This window comes from Thermobia domestica, chromosome 12 (assembly GCF_964235325.1).
Source record: "Thermobia domestica chromosome 12, izTheDome1.hap1.1, whole genome shotgun sequence".
NCBI lineage: Eukaryota > Metazoa > Arthropoda > Insecta > Zygentoma > Lepismatidae > Thermobia > Thermobia domestica.
In genome coordinates, this window is record NC_137465.1 from 207,058,872 (window position 1) to 207,074,193 (window position 15,322).

The 15,322-nt window shown below is 33.7% G+C and overlaps 1 protein-coding gene across 10 annotated transcripts in view; it reads right to left on the minus strand.

The window, feature by feature from the left end:
• Window positions 1-15,322, minus strand: part of Unc-115a (actin binding LIM protein Uncoordinated 115a) — a 292,228-nt gene that overhangs the window by 107,124 nt on the left and 169,782 nt on the right. Inside the window, exon 2 of one of the 10 annotated variants that reach the window (XM_081734656.1) lies at window positions 12,476-12,493. The exons of the other annotated variants lie outside the window; for them this stretch is intronic. Coding sequence (XP_081590782.1) covers window positions 12,476-12,493 — 18 coding nt within the window. The remainder of the gene's footprint in view (window positions 1-12,475; window positions 12,494-15,322) is intronic. 10 annotated transcript variants of the gene reach the window in all.

The following is a 15,322-nucleotide window of genomic DNA, read 5'->3' on the forward strand; positions in this document are numbered from 1 at the left end:
AGAAAAATACAGATTAATGACGAAGTTGAAAAAGACTCACGTGTTTCTTCAATACAATCTTCACATAAACTAGAATCGAATTTGTACACTGTGGACTAAATGTGACCATTTTACCTCTCCACAAATCCTTTTTCCTTAAACAGTCCAGGTACTAACTGAAGACAAGCTGAAGACCAGTTAGGATTGAGGTATGATTACTAAGAAAGCTCTCACAGTAAGCTCTTTAGGGATGTGCAACATTACGAAAGATATTTAAACAACAGTAATTATCATATCGTTGTCGCTCACAGCCAACAGTTAAGATATAAGAACCATAAACTACTTAATGTTTATTATTAGAAGGCTGTTTGTAACGAACACGATAAGGAAAAAAACACTTGTCACGATCTGATTTTCCCTTCCCAAGTGACTGACGTCAGCCATTTTCTTAGAACTTTCAAACAAGTGACTACAACAGAATTGAGATGTACTTTATACAAGCGTAACAGAACAAGTTGTTAGATTTCCTCTTTTTCTCATGGACCTCTTAGCACTGACAGCGATTTTTTTTCTTTTCTTTCTTTCCACAAAAATAAGACTCGTTCACAAATTTCTAACAATCAACTTCGACCTACAGCAATTAAACGTACAGCTCTGCATCAATATGTCGTGTATTTCCTTTATTGGATCGAAAAATCCAATAGATATTTCAATCAACAATTTTCTTGTACGCCTATATCTGGAGAACTACATACTGACCTCTGATCCAAAAACTAATTATTGGCAGAGATGCATTCTTTTGATCATTCCTAAAATTCTTGGCGAAGATTGCAATCTTTTGATTCATTATTATTATTATTATTATTATTATTATTATTATTATTATTATTATTATTATTAGTAGTAGTAGTAGTAGTAGTAGTAGTACTAGTACTAGTAGTAGTAGTAGTCGTCGTCGTCGTAGTCGTCCTCAAATTCTTGTATAAAACTATTTCCCCTCAGAGTTTATTTTTCTACATCTGAAGAAAGTTGGGGATCAAGGGCATAATTAGAACAAGGGACAGAGATTTCAACCCTAATCCCATGATGAACGTCGATGTTCTCTATAAAGATAATAATTGATTTATTTAATGATACATTTCTTATAGGAATTAAGGTCTTTCATAACAGTCCATCTGTTTGATAACAAATAGTAACGCAAAAACAAAACAATGAGAAATTGAGTTTCAAGTATGGATTCAAGCCAGAGGTAGTAGATCTAAAACACGCGGCTGGTTGGTTTCCTAACATGAGTTTTAAAAAGTTTCGCTATTGTATCTTCTTGTTCTCAGCAGAAAATAAAAAAAAATAAAAAAAAAAAAAAAAAAAAAAAAAAAAAGAGAAGTAATTGCTCGGTCCACTTCAAATGAAAGTTTCTAAATTAATTTACGAAAATACGAGACCTTCTTCAGCACTTATACTGCTACAAACACTTTTTTTAAAAAATTATTTAGCTTTGGTTTTCGCGGAAAGTGTCTACAAAACTGCTCCCATCAACTACAAAACAAATCATTACAAGATGGAACAAGTTATCCAGTTATGAGGATGGAACATTACACTTGTAGAAAATGCGGTCAATTTAACGATACAACCTTGAAATTCAAGTCACTGGATATCATACACGCAATTTATATCTACTTGAGTTACGTATTCCAATTTCCAATGCTGTTTCTCCAAATAGCTTTCATTCATTACAAGAAACTCATTCTTATCAATTAGAAAAGACATGGCAACATTGCTTTCTTTAGTCGTCCTTCAGTTACCTGTTTTGTTTCCTCATTCAATGTACGACGAATTTTACAAGTCTATGACAAAATTTAACGCTTATATTTAGTTGCTTACGTTACCACCACTGCCATAAATTCCTGATAGCAATTATCTTGTAAGAAAAAAGGTGTATCTTAAAAATATAACAATCATTTAGTACAGTTAACGTGGCAACATGATTTTATTCTCCCATTCTCACAGAATACACACCGTGTATGGTTAGAATTAATTTAAGAATAAACAGATATTTTCAAATTGTAATTCCTGCCGAGCGAAAGTAGGCTAATAGTTTACGTTCTTGCTTTGCACAGAGGAGGTTCCAGGTTCGAATCCGATGGCTAGTCATCTACAGTTTTTCCTCAGATCCACCAGGTGAATGCTAAGATAGTATCTTTAAATGCATGCTCTGATCAACTTTCTTACTTTCCATTTCTCTCATCTCATTTCATACGGTTTTCATGGCTTAAAATGTTTTAATTTCACGGTGGGAAAGTTAATAAAAATGATCTTTATTGACCGCACAACGACAATAAAATCCGTCCGGTTCGGGACACAAGTTCTCCAAATTTTAAATTTGAAATTAGTTCCAAAGCACACTTCTGCAACCAAAGCACAATTCTCTTGTGATCAATTTTTCCTTTATATTTATTTGAAAATTGTCTAGATTTTTGAGGTTTGATGAAATTCACGACTTATTTCAGATTATTTCACGGTATATGATATCCACGACTTATTCGCGGTTCGGTGAGCATCCTAATTGAAAGCGGAAGTAGTAATAGATTTATATCACTTCCGATTTTAATAGATATATATTAAAGTTGAGGTGGAATCTATTCTTGGGACACTGGGACACATAACTAACTGATTGCAGAAAACGTCTTGCCATCCATTACAGTTTTTACTCTACAGCAATCAACGTTAAAACCGGACGTTGCGATTTATGGTTTGTATCGAGTGTTAAGAGAGATAATACCTATTCCTACAGCGCTAGACAGATTTAAAAACGCTTCTCGCTATCTTTTGGGTTTTTACCACTTCCGGTCTTAGTAGAAAGTTCGGGATGGAGATTGGAGAATAAATGCATTTTTGAGACAGACAGACAGACGGTCTGTCGGTCGGTCTCTCTCTAATTACCTTTAAAAAAAAAAACGAACTTTTTTTCTTCTGTGGTATCTAAATTTTTAATTTGCTGTCATTAAGGTGTACATGAGGGTCGTCATTTCAGACTTTGCTTGTGGGGGGCAAGAGCACCACCAACATAACACTTTTACGTTTTGTACTAGTATACTAGTAGACAATCGATTAAAGTATTTGTATTCCTCGAACTCTTGGGGGAGTGCCCCCTCCTTCCTCCCTTAAATGACGCCCGTGGTTTATATATGTTAGAAACTGTCACAATTAACGTATTAAGGATACTGTATGATTAAGAACTTCTGGAACGATGTGCAAAATAGTTTTGATTATGAGCCTATATAATCTATTTCTACGCAATCTTTCTGAACTGTCGTTTCAAAACTTGGCACGGGAATAACGCAATAAATTCTGGTCAGAAGACCAGGTAGGAAAAAAAAAAAATGAATTTCCAATAAATGTCGCCAGAACTAGATTCCTGATCAAAACGAACGCATGCCAGGTGTGTATGTATTCTTGTAACTGCGGCTGAATATAAAATACATTGTAGAGCAATGTCTACAGCCATCAAATGTCAACGGATGATATTTATACCAATCCCCTCTCTGTCACTACCTTACGACACGATTACCCTTTCAACAACCATCTAACGAGCAATTTGGCCTCATCAGACTCACTTGCCACAGGAGAACGTGCATCAAACTGGTTTCCATTTCGTTCTCAAGTTTTGAAAACCCTTTCGCCTGCCAGCAATACGCGCATTTGCACAAGTTTACTTCAAATTCCAGTGCAACTCATTTTCATGTATAAAGCACTATAGCGTGTGGAAGGGGGGGGGGGATGACATAAACCTAATGTTAAAAACTGGAAATTTTTAAGCTTCCTCTAATAACGAGTCTTTGTTTCAAATTCTTTTATCGACAGCTGCAACGGACACTGCACTGCTGTCAATGGCCGAATATTATTCGGATTCTGCACGAGTCTTTATCACATACCAACTGCGGCATCTCTTATCCTTTATTAGTTGTATTACTTAGTTTAGTTTTCAATAAACTTGTTTATTCTCTATTTATCAATATAAATAACAACAAATAGAGAATTCCGCAAATTCCATCATAGTTTGACCATTGATCCAGTGGAAATTGAGCTTTATTTATTTACAAGCAGAATACCTGTTCATCGAGCGAGGAAAATACGTTTCATTTTAGAGGGGAAAAGGGCACCAAAACTGTTACCAATCAACTTAGGAACCCCAAAAACAATGAATTCGATACTAATATCAGTCATTTTCAATTATTTTTACATGTCACCATCCTCCATTAGGAGTACTAATGGCAACTGAATTTTGATTTAAACGGCATCGGAAGTGTCACTGTTCATCTCAGCGACTCCGAAAACTGGATTCGACACTAATATCGGTAATTTTCGATCATGTTTATGCATCTCTTTCGTCTACCAAGATGTACACTCATGTCCAAAATGATTGTCGCAATCTATAACCATCTTCTTGTAACAATATAATATGTTAATTATTTTGCAGGGTACTTTTAATACTGATACTATGTGTATAATCGGGAAATGTATATTTGTGGTAAATTTCATAGCAAAATAATTACAAATACGAAAATTAGAATGAGTAAAACAAAATGTTGCTAAATGGACAAGAAAGTTCTATTTGCGTTCTATTGTTCTTATTTACTGCTCTTTTGACATGAAATTTGCCACATACATGTCGTTGGCGATTATACACATCCTAACATTATAAGAAATACCGAGCGAATTCGTTATCAAATTATATTCCTACAACAACATATTTATAGACATGCGACAATAATTTTGGACATTATTGTACCTTCACAGTGAAATGATAAAAACGTCCAAACCTCATCTACGTTGAAATTTTGATCGAGATCGGTCGGGTGGCGCAAGAGGTATAAAGCCACAAAGATAGTCACTTTCATTTTTATATATAGATTCCTGATTTGAAACAAGTTTACGTTGATGCGACGAAACAGAAATCACTCTTTTTACATTATCACATCCAAGCAAGAAAAAAAAACTTATAATACATGCAAGGTGAGTCAAATCCACACTTCTCATACGAAGAAATATCATCCAAGCATTAGAAAATTTAAGCGCCTTAACACTATGCTTAGCATCCCCAGTAATACAATCATAAAGCTTACGAAAACAACGAAAGCACAGCATGCAACTCACATGAAATTTCGAAAATATGGATCTTTACTAATGCCTTCTTGCTTGCGCAATATTTTTTTTATGTACAATTTCTTTTTGGGGGGAGGGGGATTTCCAAGTGTTAAGTGTTATGCTCCTGCTTCGCCTCCAGGAGGCAATATGTTTATAAGAATAAAGGGATCAAAGATAAGGTACGCAAACATTGTTGCATGAAAATAAATTAAACCGCACACCGACTTACGCCCTCTCCCCCCCCCTCAAAACTAAGAAAATTTTTCCCAATCCAAATCTCAGATTGTGCTCAACGTGGGTTACCAATATTTTCGCGATACTACTTTCACTTTTCGTGTATTGAAAGTCCACACCTTCTAGAGAGGAAATCTGAAATACTTCACTATCTGGTACCCATATTCTTTGGTACAAAAATATAAGTTGCTGAAACCGTCAATTGCAAAATTAGTCCATCAGAGTTTTTCAATTTCTAGGGTGCTCCCTCCTCCAAAATTTCGCCTTTTGGCTTTACAATTCAACTTGTAAAAACAAAAATGACGCTAATCTACTTAGAATAGTCTTCGGAAAAGCATTGTATAAAGCTAGAAAATACTCAATTAAAATAAATTGGTTGTACACGAGGAAAAAAAGTACTTAAACTGGTGAAACCTATTAGGAAAATAAAATTTATCCTAGAATTTTCATTTTTTGACTCCTTGAAGATTGATACACCTTCCCTTATGTGACAACAGGAACCATTAAGGTTGTCAAAACTGTTTATGCTGGGTACAGTCAATCGTAGATTATACGATATTTCGTGTTATACTGCGACCGCAATAATATCATAAAGCGCGAAATCACAGAAGTTAATCATACAGAGTGTAAGTGGTATATAGAACAATTATTAACTTGCGGAAGATTATAACTAATAGCCATGTTTCCTTCTGTTACAAAAATCTCCTGTACAGTTAGACGTGACAAAAAAACAAAGCGCACTGAACCTTCAAATGCACGGAACAGCTGAAAGGGTCATCGTCTGGTACATCCCAAACCCTGACGAAGCGTTTTTCAATTTCCTGTCAAGTCATCTGTTACTTTGGTTCTTCCTCTGAGCGTCGCTGGAGGCACTTCCCTGGCTGACTCTTCAAGCTTTTCAACCTAGAATTAGCGGTTAGGTCACGACACTTGATGGACAAAAAGACTTCAATCACATCACATGCGATTGTTTGATCGGTCACAAGCATTTCTAACGTAACTGAGATTATGTCCAACAACAACTTGTAACTGCTTATATTCCAGGCTCGTCACTTTTGGGTTTTGAGTTGTTTTAACTTGAGTATTCATCTAAGTATTCTGTCATCCCTTGGGGGTCACTTATCACCAACCAAGAACCTTCCGTATATCATGATCATACAGTAATCTCCCTCTTTAAGACCACCTATTACTTCCACCCAGTGGCGACTATTGGACGTTAAAAGTGGGGGGCAAGACATGATCTGAACATTTGTATATCAATGTCAGTTTTCCTGGTTGTTTCTAATACTTTGTTTGACAAAAGGTTGTATAACTAATAGGATACTATGTTTTTCAGTTAAATATCATATATCGTATTTCATATTTTACCAAGTAAATTGACAAGAGCAACGCAAATAGGTACTAGCCCTTTGTACTTTTTAAACAACGAAAGTGTAAGAAGAGATTTGATTTCTTGCTCATGAACATCTTAAAATTCTGTCTGGAAACTTGTGTGATCAGATTATTTAATAACAAATTTGTAAAACAAATAAATAGAAAGGATAATATTAATGAATAATAAGGCTGTTTTTTTTAGAAGTTACATTGAAACAGGGGATTAATGAACTTACATTTTTAATTCCGCATATGCTACTAAATGTAAGTTATTACTCTTAGAAAATGGAAGATAGTAAATACTACAAGCATATGCTACGACATTTAAAGAAATACGCAATTACAATACTAATTTCTTTGAGATTGCCATTAAAACGCTATTCCTGTAGCTTTCGTAACTCCACGGGAAGACAAATAATTAATACGTACTCACGCAACGGCAATTATTATATGGCATCATTTTTTCTGTGAACTAGTAATACATACAAAAACTTTACATTTCCAAATGAAACTATATACATTAAAGGATTAGGGGGGGCAACTGCCCCTTCTTGTCCCTCTAATCGAAGCCTCTGCTTTCATCACACCTCCTACCAAGTCCTTCAAAACTGCTATTAATTTCTAAACAATAAGGAAAAGTTTCTTTTCCTTTATGGAATCGTTTTCAATATTGTTCTATTATCACCTACTACTCGTAACACTTTCTTCACTTTTCATCTACCTAGTTAAGTTTTTTTTGTACTCATATTCAGTTCTTCAGTTATTTATTGGAACTAATAAAGGACAAACATATTTTTCTTCAATGCATGGTTTGGACTCCCTAATAATTAATTCTATTACAATCTTTCATTAATTTCAGAGCTTCATCCAAAATGTTTTAGCTATAGGCATATTGGACATGCGGATTCTTTAGTGCCGGTATAATTTTGATTTGATTTCTGCAAATACGTGTTCTAAAATGAAAAATAAAAGAAATAATATTACAACTTTTCCGCTTAATTTTCTAGCACATGTACAACGCGTATTATTCATTCATTTACTTACTTATTTGTAGTAAGTACAGCCTACAACTATCGTAGAAAAGGAAGCGAAAGGAAGTTCATCACACCTTATATTTAAGGGCACCATTTCAGCATTCGCCTGGTGGAACTAAGAAAAAATGAACAGCGGAGTTAGAATAGCCAGAACCTCCAGCTTCGAACCTGAGACTTTCTGATTACAAAGTAACAACGTTAAATATATTAGTTTTCTCCCGCTCATTTAGTAAAACAGTTTAAGTACTTTTCATTTGCTAGAAATCGAACTTCAGTGAATTATGTTATAAGCTTAAATAATGAATTACTAACATGAAACGTCTTAAAAGCATGTGTTGGTACAAGTACTAGAACTTAATGCAGAACAACTATACTATGTCACTGCAGTTTCGCTTTTTTAAGTCAGAAAGGACGAGTTCTAATGAATACTTGAACTGATGAAAAATTGTTTAATTAACAACAAAGATTTCAGTACAAATAAAAATACGATAATTCTTCCGCCTCTTCAAACAGAATGTTGTAATGATTTCAGGAGAATTTCAAGCCTCAGCTTCTGATTAATATAAATCAACTACTCGAAAGCAACCTTTAGTTATAATTTAATATTTGATAGTTAACTTATGCTGAATATATTTAACCATACTCGGCTATCATACGGAATGTTCGAAGTTCGATTCTCGGTCCTCGCTAATCGAACGTATTTCAGATCACACAAAAAGGATTGGCCGAATGTAACTTTGGAAACACCTAATACAAGCCCTTACATTTTAAGACAGAAGCATACCTTACTGAAGCACAATAGCCTACATATGTTGGTGTCATATTAAGTGGGCATATAGAATGCGAGTCTTAAGGAAGTTATGAAAACAGAGTTTCTTTAAAGCAATACAAAGACAAGAACAGGTAACAGAGTTGTGTAAAGAGAGTGTAACTATATTTGAAGTATACACAGCGTTTGTAGTGTCATTTGGTACAACTGTTGGTGGTACAGATCGTTCTGAGACGAGTTAAAACAAATTAAATATTTGTAATAGAATATCAAATCGAAGTCATTCAACAAAATTACCGTTTAGGTGCATACAACAATTTAGAATTTCCTGCATTTGTAATTCTTTGGTAGTGTATTTTTTATATATGACATTGAATTGCAAGTATAATGTTTTGGAAAATTCTTAATGATACATCACAAATTTTGTGTAGTGTAAACGAAGAATTTTGGCACCAATTTTGTTTAGCTGTTATGTCTGTCTCTACTTCCGGTTTAAAATTCTAATATTATGATTTATCTTTCTGTAACAGATTTTTTCCTTCTTTCTTAGCAGAAAAATATAAACCGACCCATTTTTTGATCTAGTAAACCCAGTTATTTATTTCTGATCGAACTCCAGAAACCACATATTCTTGTAAAACCAGACAGCAACCGTATCTCTGCGATCGTTACACTTGCATTGGCTTCATCGTCTTGGAACAAGGAACAACGTCTCTAAGAAGTCGTCTCAGCCACCATTTTTTCTTCTCTCTACAAAAACAAGTTCAAAAGAAGCGACTTCTTGTTTCTCTTGCGACGACCGAGTTCTTCATTTTTTGTTTTATATATATTTTTTTTATTTACTCAGCCATGAGAGGATTTACTAAATATAACTTAAATCTCCCGTAAATTTTATCCGCTGGTAATACGGATTCTAGTGAGGATATATTTCAAAATACGTACTAGATAAAAAAAAAAAAAAAAAACTAACAGAAATGTGATGTTAAAAATCACTTGAAAGTCCTACTTCCTTTAGTTCACAGTTTCAGATAACAAAAATATAATTTTGCTTCAAATATTGCACTACTAAATTTTTTTCATTAATTTTTTTACAATTTTTTCGAAGTTTTCATTAGAAGTTTCTCGATGTTGAACTTCCGTTGTCTTACAAGTTCAAACTTGTTGACTAGGAAGATGTTGATCAAAATAAAAGTTAGTAAACAGGAAGAGGACACGGGCAAGGAGAACTAGATTTTTTCAGTTTCTCTGAAACTACATAGAAACTCTTTTCTGATACTTCCTACTGTCTAGTCATAACATTAAAGATTGTAGCTAATGATATTACTTTGTCAGTCAATGAAAAAAAAGTTTGACGATAATTGTGTACTACAGAATTATGTCTTCTTACTATCATTTTGTTTGACATTTTCAGTTGTAGTTTTCGATACTGTGCTTCACTTACTTTCCATGAAGTGTTATACCATTGTTCTTGTTTATTTACGAACAAAATATAAAATTTTCATCACGATCACACCGATAGGACGATCCTTTACAGTACGCTTTTAAATCAATATAAGACAGGTTTAGAACAGGTTTATTTTGTTTGAATAATTTCAACTAATATATTACGGTGAATGATGATTCTTATCTATATATTAAAATGTTAGAAAAGTTTTCGATTGTGGCAAACCATTTCGACAATGAAATCTCGAAAACCATCAAGTGCTGGAAACGTGCCGTTTTCGCTGGTCGATTCAAAATTGTGTGAATTTGCCAGTTTTCATTCAGATTTTCAAAAAAACTTTTCTACATTTTAGGCGTCGTTTTGGTCACATTAACCTTGTGAAAGGCAACCAGTATAGGAGCTACGTATAGCGGGTTGATGGACATTCCAGGCGCTTTGGTTTAATCTGAATGACAAACCCTACTGCAAGCTGGCAACTTCGAAGGCTTGTGGACCCAAAATGAGGCGTACTCCGATATGGAATAAGAAAAAATATATTTGCATTTGGTATCATCTATTACTTATCCAAGTTTGCCACAAATTCTCCCTAACACTGTATATATTAAAATATTACATTTATATGTTGGTCTATAGAAGTCCACTCCCTTTGAGAGTCTTCCTGTCCTTTACTTGTGTTCTTAAAGGGACTTACACAGAAATAGTGAGAAGTGGAGATATTTACGTTCATATTAGAACTATGCGCTGTGTAAATAGCGCAGGTTCAGCTAGTAGTTAAAATTTAAAAAGTTGGGTATTTGTTCTCTCTTTGGTCATCATAACATTATGAGATTATTTCTTAAGGATCTCAATAATCCCAAGATGCGAGAAATAGGGATCAATGTAATTGTCATACTTTTTTCGGTGTACCTACCTTTAGGTAAATCTGAATCGTATCTTACAGGTTTCACGTACAGTAAAAGACAAAAGAAGGTTCCTAGTGTACAACAACTGACATTATAATAAAACAAAATGTTTCTGTTTGATATGAGATTTTTCCTTAAATGATGTCCTTTATAATAGTTCTCTTCTCAAATCAGAAACGACTAGGGACAATCTAGTTATCTGAATGCAATGAAAACTGTATTCAAACATATTATTGGCGTCATACGTTCCTATGTATAAAAGGGATCGAAACATATTTTTGTATGATGTATGAAAATACTTAAAATATCCATCCTGGCAACTAAGAAATATGTCAAGTTATACTTTTTGCTGCATAGCTTATTAGTTCATATTTTATGCAACAAATGCTTCGTTAGATTAGTGACTGAAGCATAATATATTTCGTTCAGGTACCTTCGATGGATTTCTCAATGTCAATACCGTATTACTGGAGTCAAATACATTTTATCTTGTTTTACACAGTAACGTGTTGTATGTAAGACTTGAGGATGCAACCTAGGTTGTGTGCGTATGTGTGTGGTGTTATCTGCCTAACGAAATTTACCCTGTACTTACGTAAATATAAAAATTATCGACACCAAACCGTGAAACTGACTACGTACCTCTATACCTTGGTTCCTGACAATCTGACAACTCAATAGTGATATTCTGTGTATGTATACGAATCTGCTGATGACATTTTCCATGGAACTAAACATAACCAACTTCATACACGTTTCATTACGTAGGTACATCAGTACTCCTTCGTAGATCAACGGGTTTGTGATAAGTTTCAAATTTCATTTTTTTATAACTAGCAGTACTTACTACAAATACTTCACTTACATGTTATTTAAAACAGTAAATTGTTTGATGTGTTACTTTTATTAAACACCACAATGCGTGTGTAAATAGCAAATTTACTATTAAAATTTGGTAAAGTGATGCAATGTCTAACATAATTACAAGAATATACTGAATTGAACTAGAGGTGGAGCTATATTTTATATAGTGGACTATGATACTTCACTACGGGAAGCATGTTACTAAATTTGCTTATATTGAATACAACAACGTTAGTCTATATTGTGGTCAATATTGTTTTTTTTTTTTTTTTTTTTTTTTTTTTTTTTTTACAACGTATTAAGATTGTTCTTTCTGAATTGAAATACAATTTCTACGTATTCGTAGGCGCGAAGATTTAAGACTATACAGCTAAAGAGCAAAAACGAAATTGCCACACCAATCGAGCACTTTATTCAACTTATATGCTACATGTTGCAAAACAATCATAAAACCTTAACTATTGCATTCATTTTAAAAGTTACTGCAAGAAACAACCTTACGAAAGCAAAGAATTCTACTCTTATCTTGCGCATAACATTCTATTTATAAAGCATAATATGTTACGTCAAAGAGACTGGGATAGACTAAAAAGAAAAACCTTGGAGAAGCTTCAAAATGTCATGTCATGTCATGTCACTGAACAAAACAAGCACAATGGCCACATGCCAGCCTATATATATTGTATACCAGGCAAGCGTTAAAAGGTTTAATATCACAGAGGGGACCTACCGTTCAATTCCGTCATATCTTGGGGACGCATGAAAGAGACAGCAACATTTTAATAACATGGACAGTGATCACAATAAGATTTCTCTTTTGAGGTATTTATCCTTGAAAACATTACACAGGAATTGGGACAACACACACACAACCATATATTAAGAAACTGTCAGCAGAAAACGCTATTGAAATTTCAATAATGTTTTTCTTTCTTTTTCTTTTTATTAACATCAATGTTTGGTTATTCATGTAAATATACACAAGTATGCCTTCATGAAGTGCATCCGAAATTACCAACATGAAGACAATTTCTTGTGATTTATATTATTATTTACTTAGCAAATACTTGTATTTCAAAACATTGACTAAATGTCGGTAGGAGGTACACAATTATATATATTATTTTTTTTTTAAATATCGCTTCAAATTGTTGTTTTCATTATGCAACTTTAATATTACTTCTTTTAAATAATGTTTTAAGACTTAAACTTAATTCCAACAACATTTTAATATAATAAATAATAATATTTAAATACTGTAAGAAAAATTATGTTATCTTACAATAACGTAGAAATAAGTTTGTGGTTATTTATAAAGTTCACAACGATTGTGTAAATGTAACAGGGGATGATATGAAGACAATACGAAGAAATACAGAGATCTTATTCAACCCTTGCAGGGACATGGGTTTGGAAGTAAATGCAGAGAACACTAAATACATCAAAGTTAGTCGGTATCTAATAGGGCAAATTATAGTGCACATATTAGTTCCTAAGTGAAGTGCTATGGGACCCGACTATAGTAGGTCCCATAGCATTGGAGGTATGGGTCTTTAAAGTTCATTTTTTTAAATGTTTTTGGCAGCCAATAATGACGGATTTGTGTACCCAGGTTGGTCTATACTTTTTGCCTCATGTTGGTGTCAGGAATCACTTCCCAAACGTTGTCGGTGTTCTTTTGAAACACCCTATAGTTGTATCTTGCACTTTGAATAAAAAACACCGAATCAACCATAATTATTCATCAAGCTACAACAGGCTAGTACTAGAAAGGTCATTAAAAAATGTACACTCGGAATTAAATTTAATCAGCTGACATTTCCTTGAGTACAATTTATTTTTTTCTGTAACCGGATATATTTCAATATATATTTTGAATGAACCAGAGTTGAAATACTGCACAACTAAGTGAGATGAGATGGCAATAAAATTAGTTTGTTAATTTGCAGCCCACATAAAATATCACAGAATGGAAGGGGGGAAACAGTTTCATTTATGTCTCTTACGTTTTAACTTCCTAATAAATTAAAAGAATCTTCTGGTACAGAATCACCAGTACGAAAAGAATCATCGAATGCTTACGGCTATTGCTCTATAACTAACTATTCCAAGTACTAAAGCTTTAATCGGAGTGCATATAGGCACTTGACATTAATGGTCAACATCTGATTTGCATGAGGCAATTTGATCTCACTTGCTAACCAATGCACTTGTGGACTACTTAACAGACAAGTGCTCCATATGTCTACACATACATACATACACATAAAAACCAAGAAGATAAATTGAGAGTTCCGTTTGCAGAAACCAAAAATATCCGGATGATTTATCACCTATAAAAACGTGCGCTGATTAATCACATCCATTCTCTCTCTTTTTTTAAATTATTTATGTAAATAGTAGACACTATTTTTTTTTTTTTTTTTTTGTTTTAAATTCATTAAGTACGGGAAGGCGACATGTGCTTTAACAAGCAGTTAAAGATTAATCACTGAGATTGACTGGATAAAGACTGTGTGAAAAATTAACTGTTTCGATTGCCCAGTACGTGTTTTTCGCGACAAGGAAATTTGAAGTAGGCCTTCAAGTTCACAACTAACAGAAAAGTAATAATAAAAAAATGACAAACACGCAAATAACAGTACTCATACTCAAAAATATGGTAAAGCTTCTTTCAGCACTTTATTATATTATATTGAAAAATTAAAATTAACATTTGAACAAAAGAAACAAATGCAGAAATGACATTTTAACTTTCTGATGTTCACGCAATACTGTCTTCATTTCTCACATATTTATAGCTTGATTTATGTTTTTTACTATAATTTTTTTTATCAAGATAATTCCACTAGAACGTAAACGCATTGGGTACCTTACTTAAGAGAATAAGTCAAATTCAAAATATTTAATAAGCTCGTCTCCACTTTTTTTTTTAATTAAGTAATTAATTTTGAGACAATGTCAAAGTTACAGAAACTAAGCCACATGTAATACCTGCAAAACTGTACAAAGTGAGCCAAGCAGTATCTACAAAAAGGTAGAATCTAGATGAGCCAGGTAGTATCTACAAAACGGTAGGATCTAGGTGAGCTACGTAGTATCTACAAAACGGTAGAATCTAGATGAGCCAGGTAGTATCTACAAAACGGTAGAATCTAGAAGGTGAGCCAGGTAGTATCTACAAAACGGTAGAATCTAGAAGGTGAGCCAGGTAGTATCTACAAAACGGTAGAATCTAGAAGGTGAGCCACGTAGTATCTACAAAAAGGTAGAATCTAGATGAGCCAGGTAGTATCTACAAAACGGTAGAATCTAGATGAGCCAGGTAGTATCTACAAAACGGTAGCATCTAGAAGGTGAGCCAGGTAGTATCTACAAAACGGTAGCATCCAGAAGGTGAGTCAGGTAGTATCTACAAAACTATGGAATCTAGAAAGTGAGCCAAGTAGTATCTACAAAATGATACCAAATAAACTAACAACAACTGCTTTCAAATTTTCTCTTTATAAACCATAAATTTGAGTGCACAGTTCATAACGCAATAATTGTCGAGGACACAAATGTTTAAACACCACAC